The 25,864-nt window shown below is 35.9% G+C and overlaps 1 protein-coding gene across 3 annotated transcripts; it reads left to right on the forward strand.

Annotated features, from left to right (window-relative positions):
- The first annotated feature begins 1,128 nt into the window (after positions 1 to 1,128).
- On the forward strand, positions 1,129 to 25,864 carry PDLIM3 (PDZ and LIM domain 3). 3 transcript variants are annotated; one of them, XM_051789570.1, is made up of 8 exons: positions 1,133 to 1,386; positions 6,984 to 7,135; positions 8,730 to 8,814; positions 15,570 to 15,637; positions 18,882 to 19,145; positions 21,759 to 21,886; positions 22,995 to 23,106; positions 23,930 to 25,864. In XM_051789570.1, the coding sequence occupies exons 1-8, from the start codon at positions 1,294 to 1,296 to the stop codon at positions 24,117 to 24,119; spliced, it is 1,092 nt and encodes a 363-aa protein (XP_051645530.1). In that variant the 5' UTR covers positions 1,133 to 1,293; the 3' UTR covers positions 24,120 to 25,864. The 3 variants fall into 3 exon arrangements, with proteins under 3 accessions (XP_051645531.1, XP_051645530.1, XP_051645532.1); XM_051789571.1 differs by lacking the exons at positions 15,570 to 15,637; positions 18,882 to 19,145 and adding an exon at positions 14,938 to 15,125 and having other exon boundaries at positions 1,129 to 1,386; XM_051789572.1 differs by lacking the exon at positions 18,882 to 19,145 and having other exon boundaries at positions 1,136 to 1,386.

A 25,864-nucleotide genomic window follows, 5' to 3' on the forward strand; every position in this document is an offset into this window, starting at 1 on the left:
AATATAAGAGGGATTTTCACTTGAAACAGTTATCAAGGAGGAGGAGAAAAGAAACTGAAGTACTACTTGGTAATAAATTCGGACCTTGAACACATACAATGTAATCCATCAGGATAAACCACATAGCGTCAATATATTGAAGGCATATCCTGAACCAATCTCAAAACATGTTAGGACATACCAGAGTTTATACAGTACTCACAAGGAATTAGTGGGTTTTTTTCCTGAACTTCAAAATATACAAAAATATTTGAGCTACCGAGACTGAGATACCACTGACCTAAACACCTGCCTTCTTTCTTTAAATGTGCCTATCTGCCTTCACATTCCTAAAGCAGGCTGTACCCCCACAAGCTGATGACGACTGTCACACTGCAAACTTTTTGTGACACAGATATCCTTTCTGATAGTTTACTTTGGAACAGTCACTACCATTGGTTTTGTTCTGATCTGGAAATGAAATAATACACTCTGAATATAGAGAAGGTCTTTGAAATATTCTGGACAAGAACACAATTACAAAAACCCATGATGAACCCTACTATCTACTAGCAAGCCACAAGTGAAGTACAACTACCTTAAAAAGCTAACATTTCTCCAAAGCAAAAAAGCCATCATCACCTAATACTGCATTTCTCTTCCTCAGTATGAGAAATATGCATGACATCAGTCCAGATTTTTCAAGGCATTAGGACTGGTGCATGCCATGGTCTCAAGTGACTATCTAAAAAAAATGCAGCTGGAGGGCTGGAAGGACTTTTTAGTGCAATAAACTATTACATTACAAAGAAGATGTAAAACAAGACTTTGAAAGGGAAATTTCCTTATCAGAATTTCTGTTTACATGAAACAGAGTCACGTACAAAGTCAAAGCACATGGCTGAATCAAGCACCAGCAACGTAATCAGCATGATATCAAATGAGCAACAGGGTAGCTTTAAGAAACCAGAAAGACTCTGCATCCTGAAGCTTACTGATTGTCTGGCTGAGGGGGACGTTGAAACAGCAGATAAAGCTGATGTATTTGTTGTAAACTTTCCAGCACTCCAACTTTATTTGTCTGAGTGTGATACTCCCCTCTGTGGGTGGAGAAGCAGAGGGACTGGCTGACGTCATCCGAAGGGATAAAGTGCAGTGCCCACAGCTTTGGAATGAGTAAAACTTCTTAAGAGGTATAAAAGGTCAGCTGCCCTGTACACAGGTGCTCTGCTGACAGCAACCTTCCTCCTACAGCTCGGCTCCTCACACAGACCTAAGGAAAAAAGAAGAGTAACCAAGAAAAAACTGTCCACAATGCCACAAAACGTTATTCTCCAAGGACCGTCACCCTGGGGATTCAGGCTCTCGGGAGGAATAGATTTTAATCAACCCTTAATCATAACCAGGGTATGTACTCTTTCCATTTCCTTTCTATTAATTCCATTTAATAGTTGCTGTAGATTTTTGCCCTTTTCTGGAGTTCAGACAAAACTGTGAGTAGATTAACGAGTGGCTGCTAATTCTGAAGAGAGCCAGCTGAAATGCTAACAGTTTTTACAAGTTTTGTGTGACAGGCTTCTGTAATTCACCTAAGATACTTTAACTGCACTTCTACTTATGCCTCAAAAATTAAATTCAAGTGCCTTGGCAGCAGAAAAAGGTTGGCATGATTTCCCAGGCATTCAAAGCTGTGTAAAGACAAGACCTCACTTTTATCCTTTTCACGACTAGCCTTTCAGATCACTGGAGGTGAAGACTGCTTGGCAGCAGCTCCTCATGTCTGGAAGTTTGTGCTTTGCAAATTAATCTGACTCTTATCTAATTAAATCAAGTTCTGATTATTGCCAGCAAAGGCAACAGCACCTGTTTTTACATATGTGAAGGTTTTCACTTCCATAAACATTAAATCAGTGAATTATGAGAAAGTTGTCCAGTCCTGAATATGAAAGAGGTAGTTATTTGGTGTTTTCTGTCATATTTAGAAAATGAAAGTTTACCTACCTCTCTCACTCCCCCCCAGTTAAGAGCAAGAATCTGAGCCTTCATTTTTTTCATGGATTTCAATATATTAACTAATATCTCAAATTTAAGAAACCAGTTACTCAATGAATGTAGCATACAACACACTGTCAGCTGCCCTGCATCTACAGACATGGATCTACTCAAAAGACAGGATACATATTTTGATAATTTTGAAAATTATGTTCAGTGCACATCAGACTAGAATTAGTTCTCCCTATATTTTTGCTGCTTTTCAGGACCTTAGACACACCAAGTATGTGTTCCACGAGCATCCAAATTGCTATTTTTATTTTTTTTTTAAATAAATCCCTGCACTATGACTCACTATATACACTATGCCTGGTATCGAGCAAGCGTCAAGAACCCTGAAGATGGATGGATACTACTGGTGATGCCTTGCAGTAAAAATGCTTCCAAACAATAGTCTGTACAAAGTTTAAGGATCACCTTCTCACATATTAACTAGTGAAAATTTATAAATCTGGAATAAATGATTAAATTAAGTTAAAGCATAAAACATTTCATGTATTTTGAACAGAAGTAAATCAGAATGCTATTATATTTGACTGAATGAAGTTACATGAAAAATACTCATAGGACATAGCAAAGCCTTTGGAGAGAAATGAGATAAAAACATTGATTAATTAAAAAAATCTCTGAATGTTCTGAGGCCTTCATTGCCTTTTATGGTTCTCTAAAAGAAAAATAGTTTCCATTATCTCCAATGAAAAATATTTTAGCTGTGTCTGGTTTGTATTTTCTTTGTGTTTAGATTAACTACAATGAAGTTTAAAACTGCAATAACAAAGGATGTTACTATAAATGTCACTTTCTAAGGAATAAATTACTTTGCAGTTGACTCATACCTACGAAATGCCTTACAAGACAAAAGCCATTGGTTTCTGGCATACTACAGAAATGTTCAAAATCACATTTCAAGTAGAACAATGAAATTATGTATAGGAAAAAAACGACATGGTTAAGTTTGCTTAGCTCAAATTCAAGTATATCAATGGTAGAATTGTTTAAAATTAATATTTTTGTTACCACAGCATACATTTAAAAGAGTGCCTAAATAAGTATTCATACAATACCCCTTAAGAAATAGAGAACATTTCATAAGATTCGTAAGTCTTGCTTCTTGGGGCATAAGTGTTCTGTTTGTAAAAGGTATCACCAGCAACCTGGTCACGTTTGGCTTAACTGTCCTGACAAGAAAAAAAAATTAAAAATATTTGCCATTAAACAATAAATAGAAATTATTTTCAAATACATTTTGAATAAAATAATTGGACAGGTGTTATGTTTGGTTGGCTATAGTTCCTTGTTCAACAAGGAAAGCTTTTAGCAGGACTTGTCGAGACAGACAACATAAGAGACTATCCACCTGTCTAAAGAACAGATGTCACCTCAATAGCTCATCTGCAAATTGTTCTGCTGTTTTGACTGTTTCAAGCAAATGTAAAAACCACAGACCATGATCACTGGGAAAGAGAAAGAACAAGAGGGGACTAAAATAGACATATTTAAATTCTATTATGGTCAGAAACAACAAATGAACTACAAATAGTGGAAACATTTATTGAAATACTTGGAACTTTGCGCAGATGCAAAGAAATTGCATTATTGAAACTGATCAAAACCTTAGCTTAATCAAACTGAATAGTTTTGGTTTATTCTAACCAGAATAATGTAACATTTTGGGTTAAGCATTTAGAGGAATGCAATCCTAGAATTTAAGTTCTACTGAATAAAGCATTGCAAGAACAACTGAGACTTTTAAAGTTTGGAGGGAATGGTGAAATATTATCAACTCTAGATTTAAGTTCTCTTTTAATATAGACCTTTACCAATCACAGTGCTAGTATTCATATTAACTCAATTTTATATTTATTCACTCTGCAGACATTCATAGCTCTCTTCAGAAAACACAAAGCCTGAAAATTTATGATGCTGTAACATGATAAGCTTTGTATGTCTATTATCAGATGCAGAGAGGTTGTCTTCAGTTTCGTAGGAGACATTGACCCATATGTGGTTAAATAGTCTGTGACAACATCTGAATGATCAACACATATCCATATCCAAATCCAAGCTACCTAAGATACAGGAGTAACAGGCATGCCATACAGGCATGTCCTGAAGAGCAAGACAAAAATTTTCCCAAAGCAACAGTAGAATCTATCTCACCTGCCCAGGTGAGCAAGCGACAAACACTAGTCATAACACAATTCTAAGTGTTCACAATACACACTTAATAGGTAACTAATAAGCCCTTAGGAAACAACAACATTTACATTATTGAGGTACCCACAATATCAATATTATACTCATGATATGGTGGAATCTTGCAATGAATAACACGGCCTCTTTCTATAAAATGTAGGCCACTGTACTTTTGTCAGTCCCACTTCCCTATGAGCAACAGTCAAGATTTCCCCCCCTCAACATATTGAGTGACACCCAGCCATATTCCTCCTGCTCAATTCTAGCAGCAGAATGCTGGCTCTTTCTGCCAAACCCAGGAAGATCAGATGAGGGAAAAGATTATATGAGGGCAGGTAGCTCTGCACCCAAGCAGGCTTGGGCACGTCATGCTCAGCACCCCCATCAAGGTGTTAAGGCCCAAGAGACACAATTCAGCCAAATAATAGGAAATACAGACTCCTGACCCTTCTCCTCCTTGCTCCCACCAACTGGTAATCCCATTCAAACATATAAATGGTATATATGCAGCTAGTGACAACTTATAAAATCCAGGGGATTTACCATCAACACAGAGTAGGTTAGGTCCTACTAGCAGCACAGCTGCTACAGATATGCTGCTTTATAAGGCAGGATCATTATCTCAGTACATTGCTGCAGTGTGTCACAGATACAGCAGATGATTTGTTGTGACATGTAAAAAGCATAATCTACTGAGTAACCTATATAAGGGTTATACAAGTTACCTTACCCTTGAGAGGGAACCAAGAACGGCTGGGTTTGCCCATTTTGGGTATTAGAGCATCAACAGTCACATTGGAACACTAGGAATTCCACTGCAGTTTGTCATTGCAGACATTTTCACAACATGCCAAGCAAAGTCAGGAACAATTCCCAGTGTAAAGAAGAAGCATGATCATTCTTCTAAATCCCCTGCCTTATTACAGTGATGTAAGGGGTCTCGATGCCGTTCATTTACACTTACAGCTGTTGAAGTTTGAGAAACAGACAATTTTGGAGATTTCAGACTTAGAATTTATAAGCAACTTCCTTGATTCATATTCAAACAGAGTATTCAGGCACCTTAACACTTTGTTAAGACCACAATACATTAGTCCATTCTTTTGAAGGGTGAGGGTGGAAAAGCTTCCAGCTGGCCACAAATACCCATTTGGAAAGTCTGCCTTGACTTGATAATAACATATGCATTGCAGTTTGTTACAGTGACATCAAAAATAAGTTTATGTGCTGGAATGCAGAAAAAGAGCCCACAAAGCAAACTCTCATCAAAAAGAATGTTTCTACTTGGCTTTTATGTTGATAGTACTGTCACCTTCAGAGACAAGTCTGCCAGCTTCACCAAAGCTGGGGTTCAGAACATGCTGGAGGTGCACTGGGCAGCTTAATCTCCTCATTTCCTGGAAAATTGCGAAACACCAGAACTACAGAATGTCTCCACAGCATGTTTTCCAGTCCTCCTTAATCACTTTTAATAATCAAGATAACACTTGCTTTTGCTGTAGCAGAACCTACAGTGAGAAAAATTCTCTCCAATAGCTTTTTTACTTAATATGTGCCACAGATAAAAGAACTGCTCTTGTAAGTCACACTATGTTGACATTTTTGTCCTTCACACTGGGATTCATTTACTTATAAATAAGCAACTAATGTTACTTTGGATGAATCGGTCTGTCCCCTTTGTTCTGCTCTTTCAGAAGAGTTACGTGCTACATCCATCAATTTCATGTTGTTGTCTAGATAATCAAAAGTCACCTAAAATGGCAATACATAACTAAGGGACCTAAATCCCACTCAGTGACCTAAGACCTGTTGTGTATGTGGTATGTGTAAGTGTTGTGGTGGTATGAGAAGTCCCCTTTTGCACATAGAGACCTGCAATTCTAGAACAAGCTTCAGTAATGTCTAAGGTCATAGCCTCTCTACAAGAGTTATTTTAAAGCAAAATTATGTTGCATTTCAACTATTTTAACAGTCATATAGAAGATTATCAAGTAGATTAAAAAAAAAAAGGCAAGCATAGAAAGATAAGCTGAGGGCTATTTCTACAAATGGTGGTACATTTACATAAGATATGAATTGCACCACATGGATCATCCTGGAGGATCAGGGACATTGTTACTTAAATGCAATGGGACTGAAAGATAAGCACTTTAAGGAGTTCAGGGTCTGAATTAGACATGAATAAAAAGAAAAATATTATTTTAGTATTATTAGCATATTTCTGATTATTTGGCAATACAGCATGAAAGGCCAGGCTAACAGAAACCATGAACTGCTGTACCTGTCCTTAAACATTGCTTTCTATATTATTCAGTCCACTGGCACATCATACCCATGAACATTAAGTAACACTATTTCTTAATGGCTCTTTTCTTCTGCTAGTGGTGTTAAGGGGAAAATATAACTCTTTTTTTTTCAAGCAAGTTATATATGGCAGTTAAGAAAGAAGATTCAAAGATGAGTTACAGTAACTACAGAAGTCAGAGTGGAAACTTATGCAGAAGTATAAAGATAATTTCCATCTAATTTGAAGTTATGATAAATAAAACATTTATTTGATGATCTTTCAAAAGAACTACAGAGGGTCTGGCAAAATTAAGAATTCATTTTCTTTGTAGGCAATCATATAGTTGTTTACAGGCCCACTCCCTGCCTCCCCCATCCAACAGAAAATAGGGAAGCATGGTGAAGTTTATTTTCTCTATCAATTTTCAGGCATGCCTGGTGATTAAGCAGTTACATTTTGGTCTTTTCAGATTACACCTGGAAGCAAGGCTTCAGCTGCCAACCTGTGCCCTGGTGATGTTATTATAGCTATTGATGGTCTAGGCACAGAGAACATGACACATAATGATGCCCAGGAGAGAATTAAAGCAGCTACACATCAGCTTTGTTTGAAAATAGAGAGGTATGTGTACATGTCTGCTTATTTCTGAAAGAATATACTATTCAACCAACTGATTATACATTACAATTATTATATAATGTAACTATTTAAAATAGTTTGAAGAATTTCATGATGTCTTTAAAATTACAAGCAACCAGACCCACCCCACAAGCTCCAGGCCAAGCAAGACTCCCCAGAACTCATCTTCATAGGTACAAAAAAAAATTGTTTCTCTCAGGTTACTTGCCACATGACTCTGCTGATTCCATAAATCCTATGTTAACCATCAGTAAGCAAGCAGTTCCTCATGTTTTGGGGAAATAATAAAACCCTTATCTAGCTGTCACTTGTTCAGTGACCACTCTACTCCAATATTTCCTCAGCTGCAGGTGCTTATCATTGCCTCCTGCTCCCAAGCACAGACAAAGTTGCTAGTATATCCTCCCAGTTAGGGAAAACATCACGTCAGGCATTCGTAAAGGGTGACAAAAGAGTAAGTTTAAAGCAAATCCTTTTGGTCACAACATATTAAGCCAGATACAGGACTCTCAAATCAACATTCAAAACAAAACTAAGAAACACTCTCCTACCTAAACTGCAGGAGTCCAGAAACTTTTGTGTTCATTTCTCTCAGCTAGAGCCAGGAAGAGAAAAAACCTGCAGCTTCACATCTCCAGCTGAGTTTGCTCAGCCTTTAATCAGAATCATTTAGCACACTCTTTCAGCTTTCTCCAAATTAGGATAGCCCTGATTGACCTGAGGCCTTCAAGGAAGCACAGCTCTTTATTACAGCTGAGCACAATATTTGTTTCCAACTACAGAAGGTGGAGTTGTTTTTGAAAGGATCATTGTCTAATTACTAGAGCACACACTATGGTTAAAAACTCCCACAGCTAATTCTAGGTTCTGTTACAGACTGATATATGCCATTTAACAACTATCTTGGGAAGCCATTTTCAAGATGTGATAAGTGTATATATAACAAACAGTACTAGATTAGTATTTAACATTACTATTATGCTACTATAAAATTAGTTGCCATATTTCACTTTGTCAGTGAAAACAGAATTGTAACTGGTATTTTTGTGTTTGTTATCCCTGCCTACATGACTGAAAGAATCTTCTGTGCCACTTTGATTTACACTTGCACATACTTTGCACACTTAGATTGCACTTCTACATTTAAAAGCAGGCTTTGCATGGATATTGTTATCACAAAAAAAAAATTGAAGTTCCTGGTTTAGGATTATTGCTATCATATTCACTTACTTGTGCAAAATATTCTGAGGACCCAACATTCATTCTATCAACCATTAAAAAAGTAAAATTTTAAAAAGTTTGGTCAGCTCAGGTCAGAAAGGCAGTACTTTCCCTTTCCCTTTGTATTTGGAAACTATTAACAATTTGCTTCCCATTGTTCATAGCATACATAATTTTTAAAAAAGTAAATACTCTTTATATATATTGATTACATATCATCAAAGTTTTTTTACGTCAAAACATTAAAAAAGCATAGAAAAGCCTGCACATTTCCAAGCTGCACTATATTTCATAGGGACCTATACAACCCTATCGGAATTCAAAATATTTAAATTCTGCATTTCTCTCTTTCTAGGGCAGGAACTAAATTATGGTCCCCACAAGTTTCAGAAGATGGCAGAGCACATCCCTTCAAGATAAATTTGGAAGCTGAACCACAGGTATGAACTGTGAAAAGTTACCTAACCATTTCCATTTGCCGTTTTACATTATAAATTATCTCCCTTGTGGTCATTAAAATTCTTTGAATAGAACTTCATCCATTATCTGCCAGTTTAAGCTAATACAGACCACCATGAATATGACATATGTGAACACCATTTTATCTGACAGAATGTTTTTGATTTTTCAGCTATAACTGAAACAAAACATTAACAATCTACAATACATTATCATATTTCTTTAAGACTGTACTTATCACCATCATTCTATTATGGAAATAAAAATGTTCTTTTATTCTGATACAGTTTAAGTTGCTTTAACTCTTTTAGAGATTCTTCATCATTTGAGGAAATGCTTCAATCAGGAATAAATGCCAAGTACCTAAGCGATGAACTCATCAGACCACATAATTCAATTTGATGTAATGGTTAAATAGAGAGATCCATTAATGCTGGATCTCTTTATTTCCATACATTTTTATACTATACCAGAGAACTGAAGTTTATGAATCTGTACAAGATCCATGTACAGGTCTTGTACAAGCAAATTCACCACTTCTGACCAACAAAGTCTTGATCCTTGTATATGACCAAAGCAAATCCACTCAATTGACATCCTCCTCTCTCTTCAAGCTCAAAAAGAAGAGCTACTATGAGTCAGAGTCTCTGTACCATTAATAGCTAATTAGCTAGCTACTGCCTACACCTAGTCCTTTATTTATTTGTCATTCCTTTTTAACATACACGAACATCTGGTGTTCTCCCAAGAGGGGGGAGGGAAGAGCATTCTGCTGATCCTAAAACTCCAGGTTCAAAGCAAGTATGTCAAAGTATTTATTCTGTGTTATCCTAGAAAATGTAAGTGCAGACTCCATGTCAATAAATCCTGTGCAATAAGTACTCCCACCAATCCAAAGTTTTCCCAGAGACACTTCCAAACATGGCATTTCAGTGTTTCATTTCTCTCTCTTCTTTCCAATCTAAAAACTTACATTAAGTGATACAGCAAACTTATTCAGAAATAACATAGTCTCTTCAGCAGCAGGAGATACTTTAATGAAGAAACAAAACTATTTTAAATGCCTATTTTTGTGGAATAGTAGGATACACATTAAATGAATAGCAATGGAACAAATTCACTAAAAAAGCTATAGAGAAAACCATGCAGGCATGTATGACAGAAGAGTAATCCCTCTGCATGAAAGCTGCATTCCTAAAAAGGACAGTTACTTTAAAATAGATCACAAGATTTCACTGAGTGCTACTTGGCAGACTACTGAAAAGCAGTTTCCATTTGGCAATTAGAAAAACTGTTTCTCCTAGATTAAAACCAGCCTTTTCATTTTAGTATATCTCTCTTTCCTTCCTAGAAAAATCAGGAGCACTGAGTATATTTAATAAATAGTACGCACCAGACAAGTAGAAATGCTTGTAAGCAAATATGCTATACCATTCCTGGGATGATTTCCATTTTAGATTAAATTCTTCCATCCAAGAGCATCCATCACTCTGACCTCCCTGTGGAAAAAAAAATAAATATAGCCTTTTGTTCTACAATGGATGTAATTTTAAATTAAATTTTATCACATAGTCACAACAGGAGTCCCAGCAGCACTGCATATCAGTAAGGAAAACAGTACAAAGTTTCTTTAATTCCAGATGACAAATATTTGCACAACCTGTGCTGTCTAGGTCATGTAAGAGCAAAGCCTTTGACACCTTCTCCATAACATACTCCTGGAAAAGCTGCAGCCCATGGCTTGGACAGGGGCACCCTGTGCTGGGTTAAGAACTGGCTGGAGGACCAGGCCTAGAGTGGTGTTGAACGGTGCTGCATCCAGTTGGCAGCCAGTCACTAGTGGTGTCCCCCAGGGATCAGTGTTGGGCCCAGTCCATTTAATATCTTCACTGATCATCTGGATGAGGGGATCGAGTCTTACATTAGCAAATTTGCAGATGACACCAAGTTGGAGGGAGTGTCTATCTGCTGGAGGGTAGGAGGGCTCTACAGAGGGACCTGGACAGGCTGGATATATGGGCTGAATCCAACGGGATGAGGTTCAACAAGGCCAAGTGCCGAGTCCTGCACTTTGGCCATGACAACCCCCTGCAGCGCTACAGGCTGGGGACAGAGTGGCTGGAGAGCAGCCAGGCAGAAAGGGACCTGGGGGTTCTAATCAACAGAAGACTGAACATGAGCCAGCAGTGTGCCCAGGCTGCCAAGAAGGCCAATGGCATCCTGGCCTGTAGCAGGAACAGTGTGGCCAACAGGTCCAGGGAAGTGATTCTGCCTCTGTATTTGGCACTAGTGAAGACACACATTGAGTACTGTGTCCAGTTCTGGGCCCTTCAGTTTAGGAAGGATGTTGAGGCGCTGGAGCAGGTCCAGAGAAGAACAACAAGTGAAGGGCCTGGAGCACAAGTCCTATGAGGAGCAGCTGAGAGAGCTGGGATTGTTTAGCCTGGAGTGTAGGAGGTTCAGGGGAGACCTCATCACTCTCTACAACACCCTGTAAGGAGGCTGTAGGCGGGTGGGGGTCGGTCTCTTTTCCCAGACAACCAGCAATAGGGCAAGAGGACATGGTCTTAAGCTGTGCCGGGGGAGATTTATGTTGGGCATTAGGAAGAAGTTCTTCACAGAAAGCGTGATTGGGCATTGGAATGAGCTACCCAGGGAGGTGGTGAAGTCACCATCCCTAGAGGTGTTTAGGAAAAGACTGGATGTGGCACTTAGTGCCATGGTCTAGTTGACAAGGTCATAGGTTGAATCCAACCTAGTTGATTCTGTGATTCTGTGACTGATGTACAGAAATGGAAAACCACTGAATTACATTTCCTCCATTTCTATAAAAATTAAAATTGCTCAAAAGGTCATAGATCTTATAAATGTAATCAGATCTTTTTAACTCTTGCCAGATAGACATTTTAAAATTCACCAAGAAAGTTAAGAGATGTCAGTCATTTAAAATGCATTATAAGCCAACTAAATAGCAAAAACAGATGAAGACTTAACCAATATTCTTAATTAGTATCTAGTTTCTGTTTGTAGGCTAATAAAAGATAGTTAAAATGAGTGTAAAACCTATTTTAAATTTTTCAGCAATTTGGCCAACTATTTGGCCAAAGAACACTTACTGTATCTTCAGTGGATGAAAATTTTTCTACAGATGCTTGGAGATGGTTTTGTGAAAACTGATAGACAACTAAAAATTGTTCCTACTTACAGCTATGGAACAAGGAACCTTTATACAGTAGCAAACTTCTGTATCACGCTGAACATCTCCCAAGAGTCATTTGGAGACTGACAGAGGCAATTGCCAGAGCCCAATGAAAGCTCTCACTATTTTTAAACCCTTGGAATAGGAAACTGAGGCAACAATTCCAACTTACAGCAATAAGTGGCTGACTGAAAGTGACTCTTGAAAGCTACACGTTCCCACATAAAAAACAGCCACATTAACTTTGTTAGTCTGGAGCAACCTATAGTGTGATGGATAAATAATAGGACCACTTGAAGAATTACTAATACAATCACATTGTATTCTGTATAAAAGTGACTTAGTACATGCAGTTCTCAATGAATATAATTAGAAAGATAATCTTTCACAAATGGCAAATTATAAAATTATTTTTAAAATCCTTTCTGCTATATTGTCAATGTAAAATAACATGATGACCTGTAAATGTTTTCTGTTACAATTCCTTTAACCTGATTGAAAATTATTTTATATTCCTTACCACAATATCTTGAATTGTTTTTATTTGAGCTTTTCTCATTTGCATCTATCTTTGCCTTTGAACATTTTATTCAGTGAGACTAGACTTTTGGCCCTGAAGGACATTATACATTCCTGTGAGACATGCTATGCATATATATATAGAAATCTAAGAAAAATACAAGCCACTCTTCTAAAAAGTAACTTTATAGTCTATTACCACTGAAAATCAACTTTTGAAACAATATAATTGTCCTAGCTAGTTTTGAGGACCTACCCCCTCTTTTTAACAGCATTTAAAAGATCAAGGTTTTAGCCACACGATACCTCCAAACTGTACTCATTTGTGTTCTGCCACAGCAATTACCCCAATGAATACCATCATATGGTCTGTGTTGGATGCCTTTCTACAGACTTTGGGAGCTACATTAATTCTATTCCTGACACATATATCAATGCAAAAATGTAGCTAACCCTGCAAAAAGGACATCTATCAGTTGGAAAAAATTTAAGAAATTAAGTACTGTAAATCTCAAACATTCCTGATTAGGAATTTCAACAACTTTCAGTTCTCATTTAGCTTTTGAACTAAAAGAGGACTTTTTGCAGATTCGATGAGATATAGTAAACACAAGAGCTGGACTATTTTTGCTGCTGTATGTTCTGTCACTGACATTTTATGTGATTAGATGAGCGATAAAGAAAACAGTATGTAAGTCTGACTAATTGCAAATACTTGTTTCACAACTGTTACATTGTTAATATGCTATTATGGTACCTCATCTTCTATTCATTTCTCAATAGGAAATGAAAAAGGGGGATGAAATTACAATGTTCTCAGTTGGTTTTGTTCATTTTGAATCATATACGGATTTAAATCAATTTTAAATACTTTGACATTAATATCTTTCATTAAGTAGCCATGATGCTAAACTGTATTAGATTACTTCCATTTACTAATACATTTTGTTAACTGCAACTCAGTTCTCTCAGACAGAAAGAAGGAATTGCCAGTAAAATCTTTGTGGTCATTTATCTGATTGCTGCTTTCAGTAGCCTCTTACAGTGCAATGCTGCTAAACATTTTCATTTAATACAACTGCTTTTTACTGTTTGCATTTTCTGGTTGCACATTCTATATATCCATGACTTTTCCTTATTCTGATCCTAAATATATTTCTGAAACTGCTGTACAACAATCACACTCAAAACCAAAGCCAAATCAGAGAACCAGCAGAGATTTCAATGGACATTGAAGTATTAATGACCTGTGCTATCTTAACATTGCAAGGTCCAGAAAATATCAATTCGGGTTGTAGACACCTATTTGTTAGTAACAAAAACTTTTTATTCCATATGCATGGAAGTTCAAGTGCTCTCACAGTACTGTTTCCAAAGGGTGCTGCAAGACATCAGGGCCACAGCAGCTGGATAGACTGCAGCAGCTAATGTTCTTCACCCACTAGGGTAGTATGAAAACAACCTCTTAGCAGATGACAAGGCTAACTTTTTCGAAGTCTACTTCTGAGGCTTAGGGGTGGACCTGAGCTGAAAGGGACTCAAAAGAGACTGTTGACTAAATATACACAATACAAATAAGTGAATTTTCACGCAGTCAGTAGCCTTTATCATTCCTGGCCAACCACTACAGAAGAAGATTTTAAGTATCTGAAAGATCATCAGAGATTTTACTTCCAGATCTTATCCCTTATGGATTCCACAACTGAAGGAAATTATCCTGGTCAACAATTAAAAAAAAAAATAGTACTACAGAAATAAACAAACATAGGAAGAATAATTTCAAATTTATCCATTTCTGGGTTTTACCTATTTATGATGATTTCACATTATGTTTAAATTATACCAGCATCACAATTTTTGAAGCACAAGTGTGTTTCAAAGATGAAATATGTTCAGAAAAACATTCTCAATCTGAGGTACATTCAAGACTATTTCCGTTAAAAGAAGTGTTTAAAATCATGTGTTTTCTAGGCAAGACACAATAAAAGTCATACTTTTGGGAATCCCTCTATCAGTATGTGATGAAAATGCAGAATCTAGAGATTAGCACTAAAGCAAAGCAGTCAAGCTAACTATCCAGGAAATGTTTCTAACAGAATGTAAACAGTGAAAAATCTCAAGAACAATACGAAAAGTCACTATAATATTCATTCCTCCCATTTATTCTAAGCCTTCTGTTTGCCCGGAGGCAGGAAAATAATGCGTATAGCTTAAGTAGCATATACAAAATTCATGGAAAAATATAGGATGCTTGCACCAGTTAAAAAATAACAGAGTTGCAAAAGTAAAAAATGCAGATTAACAATACGTGTGTTGTCAGTTTTACTCATTACTAGCTTTGGTGTGCATTGTAGCTCTGTGTATTTTGTCTGCCTATCATGTACAGGAATTCAAGCCTATTGGTACAGCTCACAACAGAAGGGCCCAGCCTTTTGTTGCAGCAGCAAATATTGATGACAAAAGACAGGTAGTGAGCTCCTCCTATAATTCTCCAATTGGGCTCTATTCATCTGGCAATATTCAAGACGCGCTTCATGGACAACTGAGGGGTCTCATTCCTAACTCATCACAAAAGTGAGTACTAATATTTACTTATAATACATGGTCATTTGTGGTATTTCATTATCTGTTCCATTTTCAAATTAAAAGTCCAGCTCTTGCTGTTTTTTTCTGGGAATCAGGAGTTTATTCATTAATTTAAAAAATGGTGATCAGCAAAACAATTTTTTCCAACACAGAGAACTATCCATTCAGCTCTGTTGTAGCAACGTTTGCAGGTAACCAGCATTTGGACTCTACGTTGGGCTGCAACACTACCCTCTGACCTTCTCTCTTGTAACTGCACTTTACTCTGAATGTTCCTGAACACTACAGCGTTTGCATTTTGAGTACCAGGAATGAACAAACGAAACACGGCTATTTCATGGTTAAAACTTTAAAACATTTTTAGCTTCATTTTAACTAGAAATCAACATTTGTAGGCCAAAGAAAGTTATTTTAACCATTTTTTCTTTACAGGATATGAACTACTTCGAACACAAGCATAATATTCGGCCCAAACCTTTCATAATCTCAGGCCGAAGCAGGTTATAAACTTTGAGTGCTGTGCTGGATTTGATGCATGGTGTTATTTTTTTTAATGGATGGATACTCACCACTGACATTAATAAAGCATACAGATACATCTGAAATTTACTTATAGTACTAGATAACCTAATACCAAAACTAAAAACAAACAGACAAAAAAAATGAAATGGTTGACTCACAGAGTTCAGGCTTAGCATTCAAATTTCTATTTCCAAAAGAAAGCGGGTCTACACTTCCATCTCAGTTATACTGATAAGAGTCTGAAGTAACTGTATCCATGAACCTGATTCAGTTTACAGCATAGCACCAGATATTGTACATTTACAGATCTTTGGCACTGTGAACTTTTTCCATCCAAATGCAAATACATATAATTTGTTATCTTGCTGAACAAAAGATAGCTACTTATACAGATTATAATCTAGGCCATTCAGAGATTTTAAATTTGCATTTCAGCAGATCTCTTTCCAGAAAACAATCTAATGCTGAGCTAAAATAGGAAAACTGATGTCACAGACATGTAAAACTCCAATGCAGAAAATCTTACACATTTACATCCATCATTTTGATGTAATAATCCTCTGTCATAACTGGTGATGAAATTTCCCACTATTGTTTACATTATCAAATACAGAGGAGGAAAAGCCAATTCAAACTGTGTGGCTAAAAACACAAGGAAGCTCATAAGGGCATGAGGGCTGCAATATATTGCAATGTGACCCTTTATCCTTGCTAGCAATAGAAGTTTTTACTAGTGGAATTAGTGTTCTACCTTTAATTCTGAAAAATTATAATGCCTGCATTTTAATCATACTAATTTAAGTCTGACAAACTACACCAGAAGAACAGGATGACAAATGATTCCAGTGTTCAAAGGGTAATCTCATATTGATCATCAGTTTTGAGAGATGTCTTAAATTTTTCAATTACCTGACTGTAGGAGATGGTCCCATCCTGCTAACAAGAAGTATCAATGTAGAACACCACCACAGTGGAGAAAAGGTTCCCAAGGACAAAACAGTCCTTAGCAAACATCCACAGCTTCTCACTGTAGGTAGCACTTACCGACTGTACCAAAACAGACTTTGGGACCACTAGGTCCCAAAAGGTTTTACATGTGTCTACTGGATTTATGAAAATTCAAATGAATGTATCAAGAGCCTAATCTCTTAATTCAGAAACCTCAATTACACACTGTTTTCCATGAAAATACTGAAGTAAACAGCCATTTTCCAGCATGTCAGATGAGGAAAATAAACTGCAAAAACTACCCTGACAGCAATGCAACAAGTTTCAGAACTGCAGTTGGGCAAGGTCTGTCAGCACTGGAGAGGTCTGCACTCGCAAACTGCAGAATCTCTGACACAGGGTGTTACATCTGTGAAACCTTGTTGTCACAACATTTGGGTGCTACTATTTCATCAGTTTGGCTCAATACCCACTGCTAAACACGCTTTTAGGACAGATAGCTGAGGCTAAATAGGACTTTGATTAAAAGAAAACCTGATTGTGGACTGGGGTTTGAACTAATGGGTTGGACATTGGCCAAAATTTTGGACTTTATTCTGGCAAAACTAACTGGAGATTACATTTAATACATAACTATATTTTATTTATTATTTACCTATAATTTATCATGGTTTAACATTACTTTGGCTGCTCATAGCAAGAGTTGTGGTTTTCCTAGTCTTTTCCTCCTGCTTTCCATTTATTAACACTATCGGCACTGACAAAACTTACTCTACTGCAGGATCTAAAGGTGGTCCTGATTCTTCTAAAAGAAAATACTGTAAATTCGTGTGTTGCCCTGTGTGGATTTTTTGGCTGGCTCATGCTAGGTGATGATGCACAATTACAGTTTGCTTTAAGGCTTGCCTACCATTTCTAGAATAAACTTTTTTGACTTTTCTTCGATAGTGAAGTATTTCCCTTTAAAATTTTAAAAAAGTGGTCCTGCACAAATTCCCCTCTGAATCAAAGGCAGAATTTTGGTTTGTCTTCTCCACCCGAGAGAAGCTACTGAGCAGAGTACTGTACTATCAAACTGGGAAATAGAGCATTCTTCCAGGTTTACACAGAATCATCAGCTTGGAAAAACTAACCACAACTCTGATAGGAAGGTTGGAGGATGTATTTGAGCCATTTATTGTCTCACAGCTCCAAATATCACATAAATGATAACCAATGACTGTGTAAAAGCCTTGGTTACGTGCTGTTACATAGCAACAGCAAAGAAATACCCTGTAACAAACAAAGCCTCTGAGGTACTATGGAAAGAAGACTGAACTGTATAAAACAGTGACACTCAGAAAGACTTCAGGCCTAATGTCCACATTTTTTTTGCTAATATTTTTCCAGGTATGTTGAATTGCACAGTAACTTCACTTCAGTAATGTCAAGCAAAAGTAATATTTCTAAAAATGTACATCTTATTTTTTATATACAAATTAATTATAAAGTCTACTTCAAAAGTAGGAAAAAATAATTCTCTGAATACATGCCCATTGTTCTTGTGAAGGACCACTTTACATTTTACTGGAAACACTGTGATTTAGAAAAGCAAAAGTAAGCCTGGATGCTTTAGTATCTCTTCTTCTTTGTAATTATTAACAAATTATTTTTTTAATTATTACACTAATTTAAAAATATTAATAAATATCTTATTGTAGAATTCAAGGAAATCTAGAAAATGCCACCCCCATTATTTTACACTAATTTATAGTAGTCTTTTCAGCTGTGGACTGAGATAGTTGTGAGGTATAGAATTGAAATGATGTGTCTGGGATTTCAGTGCTGCTGGTGTTTATTCTATCACTGCATGGACAACTCACACAACCTTTGTATGCTACCGTTTTATAGATGTTAAGAATTACTCACCTAGAACAAAGCATTTTAGGGAGCTTAATTAATTCTCGATAAAACCTAGCATTACAAATGTAAAGTGATATTATGTTCTGAATTATTCAATCTATCAGTGGATTTTTACTATCTTTAAAGAGCACACGCATGCCAGAATTTCAAGGACTGCTTTATAACTGGCATTGATAATTTTTGCAGGAAAACTCTTTTCAATGACTATGCATACTTTTGCTTTTCTCCGCTTTCTATACTTTTGCTTTTCTGTGTCTGTTCCATTTATGCTTTTCAGGCCTGTTAACATCACTGTATTTCTGTACTTTTGTCTTTATTCTCTATAATCCAATGCACACTGCACACTCTTCCGTAATGTGCCTATTAACACAGTGGATGCAGCACTCCTTCAGGGATGGACTGTGGCAGTGGACGCAGTACCCCCTCTTCAATTAGCACGGTTAGCTCTATCTGCCCCACAGAGCTGAAAGCAGTGTCTAAGATGGCCCCTAACATTCCCTTGGAAATGGAGCTTCCCGGTGTCAAGATTGTACATGCTCAGTTTAACACACCTATGCAGTTGTACTCAGATGACAATATCATGGAAACACTGCAAGGCCAAGTTTCTACAGCTTTGGGGGAATCACCTGTCATAAGGTAATTAGAGCAGTATCTTTCATATTTATGAATATACAAATTTAAAATATGCCAAAAATCACAAGGTTTAATAATATCGCTCTTTCCATGAAAAAGGGTGAAAGGGTTAGAGAGAAACTAAGTTATTTAAAACATACAATATTTTCATTAAAATATTAGTAATTTCTATTTTCTAACCCAAAGTATTAAAGGAGTCCTTCAGAATTTACAAATAAATATTTCATAGGTAATATTCTTTGAATTGTGGGTAATAAATAAAAACTGATTATACTACCTGGACTATTAGCTGGCTGACCACTCCAAATCAAGATTTTGATTCCCTCCAAAAATCAAAACTGTTTATTACTATTATAATTACTTATCTGATAACAATTTAATAATTTTCTCTTATTAATAAGTAATAAAATATAATTAAATAAAATTTATTTCAACTGTTTAATTTCAGGTTAGGAAGGTTAGGAAATCTTGTAGATGTTTATAGTGTTCCAGATATTTAATTCTCATTCAGGACAATTTTTAGCTCTCGCACAAAAAGAGACAGAATTTACTGTAGGCCTACTAATCCATGTCTGACTTACGAATTTTATGCATTGCATGACTAAAAGTCAGGTAGGAACCTTATGCATATGGATAACAATTATGATTATACAATACAAGGTTTAAGACACTATTCATTTTTTCCAAGGGATCATTCACCAGTCACATTGCTTTATCTTTACTTTTGCATAATAGTAAATTATTTTTCCGTTTTACAATGGTACTTAAGTTAATAATTCATAATATGTATGGTGTAAACTAAAGCTAGTTACTAATATTTTAAATAAGCAATAATCATTGGCACCAATGAGCCTTCTTTCACACCTCGAAGAATTTGGCTGCTACTAACCAAAAAAGCCATATTTATATAGAAGTTTTAAGTTCACCCTATCTGATGAAAATAAAACTATAGTTCATGAAGTCTTTGCAGAGTGAAGTTACTCTAGTGCCTGAATATTTATCCTCAATCAGAACAATTAGAGAACAATAAAAGAAAAATTTGCTGCTTTTTTATTCTGAAGTAATGGATTAAACCCAAAGCAATCAGATTTCACGCTGCCTGTGACATTGACAGTTTGAGAACTGACTCTCTACACATTTGAAATGTCTCTTTTGTTGTGGGATTGGTTTTCACTATGTATGCATTTAGAAATGTAATCTCACACATTTGTGTCCCTTTTTTTTATTGTTTGCCTTCTGTATGTAATTGCATTATCACTTGTTTGATGTTTAGAAATATTTTAGTTAAGAGGAGACAATTCAAGAGTTTAATTAACCATTGCCAAGAAATGTAAAAACGAAACTACTTTTATTCATTAAAAGCAAGAAAAAAAAATAGTAGTTTCTTCAACAGCTTAAAGACAGCTCAAAGAAATCTACCGACGGATGAAGATGCAAACAATTCACATAAGCAACCGGGGGGTCACTACCCAACTGCTGCTGCTCTTACTGGGCCATTTGGCAGCTTGGATGCTACCCTGGTAAACAAATAAACTATTTAAAGCAAAACTCAGTCTAATTCTTTGTGGACTTAGTTGCTTAGTTCCAGTGGCAACTTACCTAAGATTTAACAGACAGTAGAAGGTCAGTTGCAAAAGGAAATTTAAACCAGACATTTGTGTGTATAGCAGTAAGATAATAGACTTCATCCAAGTAAATTTGGACCTTCCTAATTAGTAGTTTGAAATTTACAGATGCCACACATTCAGTCTAATTCCTGCCAGTGCATATAGTCATCTACCTTTCCTCTCAACTACTTAGGATGTCATTTATCATGAACAATTCAAGACATTCAGCACAGTTTAAAATCACATGAGGTATTCTTAGTAAAATCTTCATCTTGCAGGTCATTTGAGATTTAACCATCAACTATTGTTTGGACAATAAATTACTTTATCTTTTCAGCATAAAATTGTCATTACTAAAGTAAGCCATGTCTCATTTTTATTAAATCAAGAAATGGAACTTCTATTTGTCAGTATTCACCTTACAATGCTTCCTACTATACAATACCTATTTATCTCCTTTTTGTAATCTCCATAAGTTAAATAAATAACAATTTTCTTAACAAAATAAACACTGTATTATCTAGTGATCGAGCCAACTTAGAAGTCATATCTTCCCAAAAGATTTGTCTGCTTAGGTTTTGGTTGATCTTATGTAAAGGTATAAGTTGTGATTTTAACAACATTCTTGAGGCCAGGTGATGTGAAAAGGGAACTTCTGGCTGCCCTACCAAAGAGTACCTAGTAATACAGCAGATGTCTACAGGAATGAAACTATTTTGAAGTTAAATGGCCTATTTCCAAATGTCAGTAACGCCAGAATTGTAATTATGGAAATACTTTCATGACTTTGTAGATTTATTTTTGTAACAATTGCACTGATTTAATTTTTTTCCTTTAGATAAGAAGGAGGCTATATAAAGCAGTGCTACCAGGAAGAAAGTCCTTTAGTAGTTGTTGAAACACAGTCTTTATGTTTGTTTCCTGAATCAGACTCTATGCCTGGTAGAACTATTGCTTTAAAATTATATTTGTTAAACTGCTTTATCTGCTCTTCCTCCCTTTGCTACAGTGACCCATCTCCCAACTCAGTGACTCAGTCTGACGTGTACAAGATGCTCCATGCCAACCAGGAGGAGCCCAGTCAGCCGCGCCAATCTGGCTCCTTTAAGGTGCTCCAGAATTTAGTCTCCGAGGAAGGTGGTTAATAATGACATATTCTACCTGTTCGAATAGTTTTAAAATGTTTGTGGGAAGGGGGAATCTAAGAATAAAGTAAGAGATATCAGAGATATAAGCATTGCTGAAAGCCTTAATCATTCTCTATCTTATAATTATCACACAGGTCTCCTGTCATTTCGCCTCCTTGCTTGTATAGCTAGCTATCTCCTCTGTGAATACCATGGAGGTGTTAATCACCTTTTTCAGAATCTTTTCTCAGATTTTAAGATCATTAATGTACAGTTGACTTTAACTGAATGATAAAAAGTTTTATATAAGAGGATTTTTGGGACAAGCTCCTTATACTCATGACACCAAGAAAGAAAACGCTCTCTTCCACATCCAGGAAAAGAGGAATTAAAAAAAACTCTTAAAATCCTCTTAAAACCAATTCTGTCTTCATTCTAAATAAAAATTGAAGAGGATAATATAATTTACAATCATATTTCCTTCAAATGAAGACATTTTAAAAATAAAATCCCTAAAAACTGCAAGTTTGTTATATTTACAATAAGCATAAAGAGTAAAATAAAACCACAATTAACCTAAGAGATAAATACTTAAAATTTTAATGTTTATGTCTCAATATTTACCAGAAAAGGGATAAATACGTCTAATTATCTATATATACCATTGTGGGATTTTGCTTGGCATTCTCTTGTATTTTGTTATTATTTTGTATTCATATCATGCTACTAATCATTCCTATTTTTTGTATGGTGATTTATATAAATAAGAAGCTTTCTAACAATAGGTCTTGATTTTGTTATGTTGCTATGTAAAGCCTCCTCCCTCTCCTGCTATATTCAAGACCTACTACCAGAGAATTAGATGATGTCCATGAGACAGAGAGCACTGCATATACGATCTCTTTTGTACTTGCTTTTTGGCTACGGCTACACAACACTTTTTCTGATTCCAGAGAGGTGGAATGTGGCCCACAAAAGTTCTATAGTGAAACAGCATTGTTTGTTGATATAAGTGAAAGCCTGTAAATACATCCAGTAGTATATTTACAGGAAAAGTACTTACTGCATCAAATGCTTTTATATCAGCCTATACATAACAGGGTTGTTCTGTTTCTCAGATGGGCGCCCTGTGGGTACAAGGAGTGTGAAAGCCCCTGTAACAAAGGCACCTACTGCCATGCCTGGTGTCCAGAAAGTGCCACTGTGTGACAAGTGCGGGAATGGGATTCTGTAAGTTGTTTCTTTTTAGTTTTAGAAATCTCTAGCTCAAGAAATTTCTAAATCTCTAATTATTAACCTATACCTTCAACAATTTCGATACAGATTATTTCAGTTTTGAAAATGTACTGTCAAAGGTTTTAATTGAGATTTCCCAGGACCTTTTGCAAGTCAACCATTAACACACACATAACGTAACTAGCAGTTATCTGTGCTGTGTTATCTCATGCTGTGAATTCTCAAAAGCTTCTTGGTAGTGCAAAGCACTCTTCTCCCAACCCAGTGGGAGTATCCAGAAAGCTCTGTGAACTTATTTTAAAAACACGAGATTTCTACCTGAAAGTTCTAACTTCAGCAAAGAAGACAGATAATTATGAACTCAGAGAACACTATCGCTAACGAATGGAATGTGGTTTTGAAACTCATTTTGTCACTATTTTGATAGGTTAGGATGTACTTTCTGTCTTGTAACCAAACTAACATGTTTCTTTAAACTCTTAATTTTCCAATGTACTAATGAACTATGTGATCAACTCTACAGCATTTTATGTCACTTACTCAAACTCAGCATCCAAACTTAAACAATATAGTAGTTTCCAAAACCATCAGACGAACAACCTTAAAATAAATACATAGAACATTCTTTGTGTCATACTGTATCACAATCATAGTCATAGAATGGTTTGAGTTGGAAGGGACCTTAGAGATCATCTAGTTCCACCTCCCTGCCATGGGTAGGGATGCCTTCCCTTGACCAGTTTGCTTCAGTTTCTTCTCACTTTAAAATTCATATGAATTAATTCTGTTTTTTTTTCTTTTCATTGTTTCCATACAGAGGAACAGTGGTGAAGGCACGTGATAAATACCGGCACCCAGAATGTTTTGTGTGCTCTGACTGCAATCTCAACCTGAAACAAAAAGGTTACTTCTTTGTGGAGGGCCAACTGTACTGTGAAGCTCACGCCCGAGCTCGCATGAGGCCACCAGAGGGATATGAAACAGTCACCGTTTACCCAAAATGCTAGTCTTAGGTTAACACACAATTATATGCATGCACACAAAAAGCCATTTCCAGCTTAGAACTGCAGTACAAGTGTCAGGACTTCTGACTAAATCCAAAGTAGCATCTTTTAAACCTTCCCTTGAGGGACTCTGGGGGAGGTGGAAGCCCCTATTAGCCAGCAGTAGCATATTATACCAGAAAAATTCTGCTAAAATATTGTCTTTGAAGTTGTCAATATAAGTCAAGGAAGTACAAAATAAAACAGCTGTCCTGGAATACAAAAAGTGAAACATGAATGCTACAACATATACATAAGTGCTGTAAACAAGACATTACTTCTAACATAAATTAAGTATCTATGCAAACACCAACACCATCAAAGTCTTAGAGTCTGCAAATGTAGAGGCTTGACAGGTCATTAAAAAAGCAGCTATTTTACATGGATAGTACAAAACAAGCAGTTCTTCATGTCTGCTCCATGTCTATTATTCAACCAGCATTAATGTGCACCCCAGATAGATTTTGCTTACTTTGCTTTGAATTTGGGGTTATAGTGCCTTAATTTTCTGATTCAGCAACTGTGATAAAGAATAAATGTCAAGTCACATAATAAAATGGCTAGTATAATAAAGACTGGTTAGTATGAAGCAAAACAAAAATTCTATGTTGTCTTAATGATTTGCAATGGTATCATCTTTCACATAACTTAGCAAAAAAATTGTTCTGAGGCATGAACACACATACATTGTTTCCTGGAAAAAAAAACACACTCTAATAGAAACTCACTGCAAATTGAGTTTGAAAGTAAATTTTAAAACGTTTCTGCAGAAAATTATACTGGATTTTTGCATCTCCATCTTTTAATTTCCATAATAGAAAAAAAAGGGAAACATCATCATAATATCTTTGTTGCTGGAAAATTAAAGCTTGGACAACTTTAAAAACAATTGTTAATTAAAATATACAAAGGAAAGATCTCTTACAAAAAAACTAGTGAAGTCCTAAGGAAAAAAAAAAAAGGCTGAAAGAATTCATTTTTGTCATCAATTCCTGGAATTTGTCAAGGGTTACACTGCTTTCAGGTAGCTGCCAGCTACATAAACACACCTAACTGGCAAACCAAATCTTAGCGTTTACAGATAATACCAACACAAGTCAGAGATTATTTATTGGGGTATTTTGAACCCAATTTAAAGTAGAATAATCTACAAAATTTTTTATCAAGTCTACAAGACTAACAAAAAATAACTTCATATACTTTTCCCATTCTACAATATAAGAAGCTTAAAATGTAAGTAGACTATGAAATCAAAATAAGAAGCTGTCCATACTTTAAATTTATTTAAAAAATTCACAAGTCCCAAAATTGAAATATAACATCCACATATTCAAAGACTTTTCAAAATATCTTAAAGTATTATTTCAGAATTTAAAAGTTTTAAAAATGAGTGTGTCACTGACTTTATTATTTACATTTGTATATCATAAGCAGACAAAAAAGTGTTGCACCCTTTCCAAGGTTAGTTCCTGAAATATTTTTGGGCACAAAACATAATTCTGCTCTTCAGGTATCATGGAGGCTATGTATAGTATTAATATTTTCCCACTAATAAAGCACGCAAATCTGAAAATCCTTTTGGATGTGAGAGTGCACATAATGTCTATTTTTACAAACTTAAAATGTCATTGGTGTTTTAAAATGTTTGTTTAATGTTTCTGTCTTTGTATGTAACTAAAGGTAAAAATAAATCTGTTACATATGATAAA

This window comes from Manacus candei, unplaced genomic scaffold (assembly GCF_025592945.1).
Source record: "Manacus candei isolate 608988 ecotype Guabito, Panama unplaced genomic scaffold, ASM2559294v1 h1tg000028l, whole genome shotgun sequence".
NCBI lineage: Eukaryota > Metazoa > Chordata > Aves > Passeriformes > Pipridae > Manacus > Manacus candei.